The sequence below is a fragment of the Zonotrichia albicollis genome, chromosome 28 (assembly GCF_047830755.1).
Source record: "Zonotrichia albicollis isolate bZonAlb1 chromosome 28, bZonAlb1.hap1, whole genome shotgun sequence".
Taxonomy (NCBI): Eukaryota; Metazoa; Chordata; class Aves; order Passeriformes; family Passerellidae; genus Zonotrichia; species Zonotrichia albicollis.
Window position 1 is genome coordinate 4,966,736 of NC_133846.1, and position 7,218 is coordinate 4,973,953.

Genomic DNA, 7,218 nt, shown 5'->3' on the forward strand with positions numbered 1-7,218 from the left:
GGGACAGGACATCCCAATGTCCCCAGTGTCACCCAACAGGGCAGGGCAGAGCTGCTGCACATCCAGCAGGGTGACCTCAATGTCCCCAACCCTGAGTGACACCAAATCCAGGCCCCAAATCTCCACCTGGAGAGCAAAGGTGACAGCAGGGTGGTGACATGGCAGCCAAAGTGGCTTCACCCCAGGTGAGCAAAGGCAGCCCCAAAATCATCACCCAACATTAAATTCGGCAGATTTCAGCTTCATAATAACAATAAAAAAGAGAAATTCACAAGCTTGAAACAGCTTTAGAAAAGGCACCTGGTCCATGGTGGTGGCAGCAGCAGGAATGTCCCCTCAGTGCCACCAGGGTCACCCTGGGGACACCCCCAGGTGTCTCTGCCCTGCTCCAGGTGCCAGGTGAGCCCTGCCAGGGGTTGGGACAGGACATCCCAATGTCCCCAATGTCACCCAACAGGGCAGGGCAGAGCTGCTGCACATCCAGCAGGGTGACCTCAATGTCCCCAATGTCCCAAATGTCCCCAATGTCCCCAGCCCTGAGTGACACCAAATCCAGGCCCCAAACCCAGCACTGCCACACCTGGAGATGCAGCACCAGCAGCAAAGGTGACAAGCAAGGTGACAAAGCCGCCACACTGCCCAAAGTGGCTTCACCCCCTCATTCCCCATTCCAAAGCCAGCCCCAAAGCCATCCTCAGGCAGATCTCAGTTTCACAAGAACCACAATAATCAAACACAAAAACAGAAACTCACAAGTTTGCACCAGCTTTAGAAAAGGCACCTGGGGCGTCGCCTGGGCTCAGAGCGGCGCCCGAAATTTTAATTTTGGATTTTCTGGAGGTTTTGTTTTTTTTTTTAAAAAATATAAATAAGCTCTTCATCTTAAAAATAGATCCTCAGCTTGAGGTATTACAGTAGCCTGTGTCTCGGCAGTGTAAGGACAGGGAGGAGCAAAAAAAAAAAAAATTTTTTTTTTCTTTTTGTCGTGTTTTGTGGTGGGGTTGGGGGTTTTTTGGTATTTTTTTTGTTTGTTTTTTTAACTGGAGACAGTCATGATGTAGTTTTTGGAAGGGCTGCTACGGCCCAGCATCATCTGGTTCTTGCAGGTGAGCATCCCTCCGTAGGTGGGGTGGTGGTGGTGGGGAGGAGGAGGAGGCTTGGCCGCCTGGTAGAGGACGCAGATGGAGCCGTCCTCGCCGATCCTGTAGGACACCTCGTAGGGATCCACCCAGAGCGTCAGCTCGCGGGGCAGCAGCTGCAGCAGCTGGGGCACGGCCAGCCCGCCCTGCCCCGCCGCCCGGCTCAGCAGAGGGTCCAGCCGCTGGTTGATGCGGATGCAGCGGTAGCCGGAGCCTTTGGAGGGCTTCTCGGGGAACCAGTGGTGTCTGTAGTGCTCTGGGGAGGGAAAAACGGCTGTGAGAAAGGATATCCCAAAGGTAGATGGGGTTTAGATACCACTAAATTTGGGGTTTGAAGGTGAAATCCTAAAGAAAACACTTTTAAGGGTTTCTCAGGAAACCAGTGGTGTCTGTAGTGCTCTGGGGAGGGAAAAACGGCTGTGAGAAAGGATATCCCAAAGGTAGATGGGGTTTAGAGCCTTTAGCTGTAACTAAATTTGTGGTTTAAAGGCCAAATCCTAAAGAAAGCCTTTTTTTCTCAATGGTGTTTGTAGTGCTGTGGGGAGGGAAAAACGGCTGTGAGAAAGGACTTCCTGAAAGTACGTGGGGTTTAGAGCCTTTATCTCCCACTAAATTTGGGGTTTAAAGGCAAAATCCTAAGGAAAACCCTTTTTTCCTAATGGTGTTTGTAGTGCTCTGGGAAAAGAAAAATGGGTGTGAGAAAAGATATCCCAAAGGTAGATTGGGTTTAGGGCACTTAGACACCACTAGATTTGGGGTTTGAAGGTGAAATCCTAAAGAAAACCGTTTTGTCTCAATGGTGTTTGTAGTGCTCTGGGAAAAGAAAATCGGCTGTGAGAAAAGATATCCCAAAGGTAGATGGGGTTTAGATACCACTAAATTTGGGGTTTGAAGGCCAAATCCTAAGGAAAACCCTTTTTTCTCAATGGTGCCTGTAGTGCTCTGGGGAGGGAAAAAGAGATGTGAGAAAAGATATCCCAAAAGTAAATGGGGTTTAGATACCACTAAATTTGGGGTTTGAAGGTGAAATCCTAAAGAAAACCCTTTTGAAGAGATGTGAGAAAGGATATCCCAAAAGTAGGTAGGGCTTAAATTCAGGGCTTAAAGGTGAAATTCTAAACAATGCCCTTTGGAGGGTTTCTCGGGGAACCAGTGGTGTCTGTAGTGCTCTGGGGAAAGAAAATCGGCTGTGAGAAAGGATATCCCAAAGGTAGATGGGGTTTAGAGCCTTTAGCTGTAACTAAATTTGGGGTTTGAAGGCAAAATCATAAGGAAAACCCTTTTTTCTCAATGGTGTCTGTAGTGCTCTGGGAAAAGAAAATCGGCTGTGAGAAAGGATATCCCAAAGGTAGATGGGGTTTAGAGCCTTTAGCTGTAACTAAATTTGTGGTTTAAAGGCCAAATCCTAAAGAAAACCCTTTTTTCTCAATGGTGTCTGTAGTGCTCCAGGGAGGGGAAAAGAGAGGTCAGAGAAGACATCTCAAGAGTAGGTGGGGTTTAGAGCCTTTACCTCCCACTAAATTTGGGGTTTCAAGGCAAAATCCTAAGGAAAACCCTTTTTTCTAAATGGTGTTTGTAGTGCTCTGGGAAAAGAAAAATGGGTGTGAGAAAGGATATCCCAAAGGTAGATGGGGTTTAGATACCACTAAATTTGGGGTTTGAAGGCAAAATCCTAAAGAAAACCCTTTTGAAGAGATGTGAGAAAGGATATCCCAAAAGTAAATGGGGGTGAGGGCACTTGGGTACCACTAAATTTGGGGTTTAAAGGTGAAATCCTAAGGAAAACCCTTTTTTCTCAATGGTGTCTGTAGTGCTCTGGGGAAAGAAAATCGGCTGTGAGAAAGGATATCCCAAAGGTAGATGGGGTTTAGGGCACTTAGATACCACTAAATTTGGGGTTTGAAGGTGAAATCCTAAAGAAAACCCTTTTGAAGAGATGTGAGAAAGGATATCCCAAAAGTAAATGGGGGTTAGGGCACTTAGGGCACTTGGGTACCACTAAATTTGGGGTTTAAAGGTGAAATCCTAAACAATGCCCTTTGGAGGGTTTCTCAGGAAACCAGTGGTGTCTGTAGTGCTCTGGGGAGGGAAAAGAGATGTGAGAAAAGACATCCCAAAAGCAGGTGGGGTTTAGGCGCCACTAAATTTGGGATTTAAGGGCCAAATCCTAAAGAAAACCCAGTGAGAAACGGTGTCCCAGGAAAGGCTCCTTCCTAGCAGGCAGGTGGGGTTTAGGCCCTTTAGCTGCCACTAAATTTGGGGTTTAAAGGCCAAATCCTAAAGAAAACCCTTTGTAGGGTTTTGCAGTGGTGTCTGTAGTGCTCCCTCCCAGCAGGCAGGTGCGGTTTAGGGCCCTTAGATATCAGCAAATTCAGGGTTTAAAGGTGAAATCCTAAGAAAAACCCTTTAAAGGGTTCCTCAGGGAACCAGCGCTGTCTGCAGTGCTCCTTCCCAGCAGGCAGGTGGGGTTTAGGGCCCTTAGACACCAGCAAATTCAGGGTTTAAAGGTGAAATCCTAAGAAAAACCCTTTAAAAGGTTCCTCAGGGAACCAGCGCTGTCTGCAGTGCTCCCTCCTACCAGGCAAGTGGAGTTTAGAGCCTTCAGCTCTCACCAAATTCAGGGTTTAAAACCCAAATCCCAACAAACACCTGGGCAGAGCTTCCCTGAAGGCCGGGAGCACAAAAGGAACCGGGCAGGGCAGGAAATTAAACCGGGCAGAGCAGGAAATACAAACTGTGCCAAAAGTTCTGCACTAAAGTTTGGTACCCAAATCCCTTTTCCAAGGGTGGCAGGGAGAGGGAAGCACTGGGCACCCCAAATGCTGCTCTTCCACCCCAAAAACCCCACCAGGACAATGCCAGGGGCTGTGGGGGCAGATAGGGCACCCCAAAGCTGCCCCATCCCACAGCTCTGCCCTCGGCTGTCCCTTATCACAGCCCGGCCACCCCTCCTGGGGCTGATAAGAGCTCCGGGCCGGAGGGAGGGACACGGGCGGTGACAGCGGCAGCGACCGGGCAGCGCTGGGGACATCGCCGGGAGCGGCGCTGGATGGGACAAAGGGACACAAAGGGACAGATGGCAGCGAGAGTGGCACGGGACAGACCTGAGAGGACACGGGGGCACTCGGGAAGGGACACAGGGGGGGTCCCCGAGGGGACATCAGGTCCCGGGAGCGACATGGAGGGGACATCAGGTCCTGGAAGGAACACAGGAGGCACCCGGTCCTGGATGGGACACGGGGGCACTCGGGAGGGGACAGCCGGTCCTGGAGGGGAGCGACACGGAAAAGGACATCAGGTCCTGGAAGGAACATCGGGGCCACTCGGGAGGGCACAGCAGGACCCAGCAGTGACACCGGGAGCACTCGGGTGTCCCGGAGGGGACACGGGCTAAGAGGGACACCAGGTCCTCGAAGCAACAACTGGGGGGTACTCGGGACGGCCATTAGGTCCCGGAAGGAGCACAGGGGGCACTAAAAGGGACAGGAGGTCCTGGAAGGAGCACAGACGGCACTAAAAGGGACAGCAGGTCCTGGAAGCAGCACAGGGGGCACTCGGGACGGCCACCAGGTCCTGGAAGGAGCACAGACGGCACTAAAAGGGACAGCAGGTCCTGGAAGCAGCACAGGGGGCACTCGGTATGGCCACCAAGTCCCGGAAGGAGCACAGACGGCACTAAAAGGGACAGCAGGTCCTGGAAGGAGCACAGACGGCACTAAAAGGGACAGCAGGTCCTGGAAGGAGCACAGACGGCACTAAAAGGGACAGCAGGTCCTGGAAGCAGCACAGAGGGCACTCTGGACGGCCACCAAGTCCCGGAAGGAGCACAGAACGGCACTAAAAGCGGCACCAGCTCCTCGCACCACCATGGGGGGCACTCAAAGGACCACCAGGTCCTGGAAGGCACACGGGGGAAGCACTCCAGTGTCCCCCTGGCCCCGAGGGCCACCAGCGGGCTCTGTCACCGCCCTCGCCCCGAGCTCACCTGTGAGCGCCTCCCGCAGCGCCCCGCTGAAGACCTGCAGCTGCTGCTCGCTGACGCAGCCCCGCGTCCGCAGCAGGCCGGACACGAAGCCCACGGCGGCGGCGATCTCGGGCACCATGTCGGCCCGGGGCCCGCGGCGCTGGCTGTGGCGCTGGCTCATCCCGGCGGGGACGCGGCGACACCCGCGACCTTCTCGGCGGCTCCGCGGCGCTCGGACTGGGAGCCGGTGTCACTGCGGGCGGTTTATATAGGGCGGCTCGCGCGCGACGTCACGGCGCGGCCTCGGCGTTCCATTGGCCGCGCCGCATGCAAATGAGGGAATGCAAATGGAGCGGTATGGTAATAGCGGCTGAGCTCAGCGCGGTGACGTCACAGCGCGCGGGGGTGGAGGGGGGGGCCGTTACCGGGGGAGGATCGGGGGGACCGGGGGGGGACAGAGGGACACAAGGCCAGGGGGACAGGGACAGGGACAGGACACGGGGACAGGGATGGGGGGACAGGGACAGGGGGACAGGACAGGAACAGGGATAGAGGGACACAAGGACAGGGGGACAGGACTGGGACAGGACTGGGACAGGACTGGGACAGGGGGACAGGGGGACAGGGAGAGGGACAGGACAGGGGGACAGGGACAGAGGGACAGGACAGGGACAGGGGGACAGAGGGACATGGATAGGGGGACAGAGGGACACAGGGACAGAGGGACAGGGATAGGAACACAGGATAGGGACAGGGGGACAGGGACACAGGGACAGGACAGGGATAAAGGGACAGGGGGACAGGGTAAAAGGACAGGACAGGGATAGGGACACAGGGACAAGGACAAGGATAGGGGCAGGGACAGAGGGACAGGGGGACAGAACAGGGACAGAGACACAGGGACAGGATGGGAACACAGAGACAGAGGAATGGGACCAGGACAGGCATAAGGACACAGGAGGAGGTGAGGGGTGACAGTGCCACCTCCTGAACCTTCTGAACCTCCTGAATCTCCTGAACTTCCTGAAGAAGGTTCCAGTTGTCCCTGCAGGACACAAGAGGTGACAGTGCCACCCCCACTGCACCCGAGGAGGCTGCAGGGGACACCTGAGACCTCCCAGCCCCACTCCAGGCTGGAGGAAGAGCAGGATGAAGGAGGAGGTGGCACCAGGGCCGTGTCCCACAAGCCAGGGCAGGCAGGGCTGGAGCAGCCACGGAGCCTCCAGGTGCTCCCAGCCAGCCCAGAGGGAGGGACAGGAGGAACCCTGATGCTGTGGGAGATGCAGGAGCACCTGGAAGCCACCACAGGAGCTCCTGCTGAAACTGGCCCCGAGCTAGAGAGCAGTGGGAGGGCGAGCTCCTGCCTTTGATCATGCATGGGAGAGCTCAGATGGAGGCAGGGATGGGATGCTGGGTGAGATATTCCCTGCCTGAGCTTCAGGATGGGTCCAACCAATCTCCTTCAGTTCCAAACCAACCTTCTCCAACTCCAAACCAATCTCCTCCAGTTCCAAACCAACCTTCTCCAATTCCAAACCAACCCTGTCCAGTTCCAAACCAACCTTCTCCAGTCCCAAATCAACCTCCTTCACTTCCAAACCAACCTCCTCCTCTAAAAATAAAAATTTTATTTTTAATAAATTAAAAATAAAAATAAAACAAATTAATAAATAAAATTATTTTAAAATAAAATTAATAAATTAAAAATAAAATTTATATAAAATTTATTTCACTGAGCTGAGCTGGGCCATCCCAGCCGGGATGACGGCTGGTTCCCCCCAGCCAAAAGAATTTTGGGGTGAAATCCTCCAGCCCTGAGTCACTGGCTCGGAGCAGGAGCTCTGCTGCAGTGTGGCCCAGAACAGCTCTAATAACCAGGGCTATTAATTAACCATTAGGGGCTAACTGTGCTCATTAGGTGCTGATGATGACGAGGATGATGAGGATGATGAGGATGATGAGGATGATGAGGATGAGGCAGCCCCACCGGGCAGGTTCCCCTGGTCCCATCAGGATGGGGGAAGTGGTGGCGCCATTCCCCAAATTCCCATTTACTCCTGATCCCCGCTGTGTTCACCCGGCTCCTAAAGCAGCTCGGCCCCGTTAAACCCTTCC

General features: G+C 53.8%; 1 protein-coding gene across 1 annotated transcript; it reads right to left on the reverse strand.

Moving 5' to 3' along the window:
* Positions 1–762: 762 nt before the first annotated feature.
* Positions 763–5,361, reverse strand: BTG2 (BTG anti-proliferation factor 2). The gene is made up of 2 exons (XM_074528159.1): positions 5,125–5,361; positions 763–1,395 (listed from the first exon to the last, which is right to left on the reverse strand). The coding sequence occupies exons 1-2, from the start codon at positions 5,282–5,284 to the stop codon at positions 1,037–1,039; spliced, it is 519 nt and encodes a 172-aa protein (XP_074384260.1). The 5' UTR covers positions 5,285–5,361; the 3' UTR covers positions 763–1,036.
* Positions 5,362–7,218: the final 1,857 nt, after the last annotated feature.

What these genes read in the sequence shown, in the direction of transcription:
- BTG2 (XM_074528159.1), bottom strand. Translation starts at nt 5,284, where the DNA reads ATGAGCCAGCGCCACAGCCAGCGCCGCGGGCCCCGGGCCGACATGGTG. An exon ending in GCTGCGGGAGGCGCTCACAG is followed by an intron (nt 1,396 to 5,124) that starts GTGAGCTCGGGG and finishes TTCCCTCCCCAG; the next exon opens with AGCACTACAGACACCACTGG.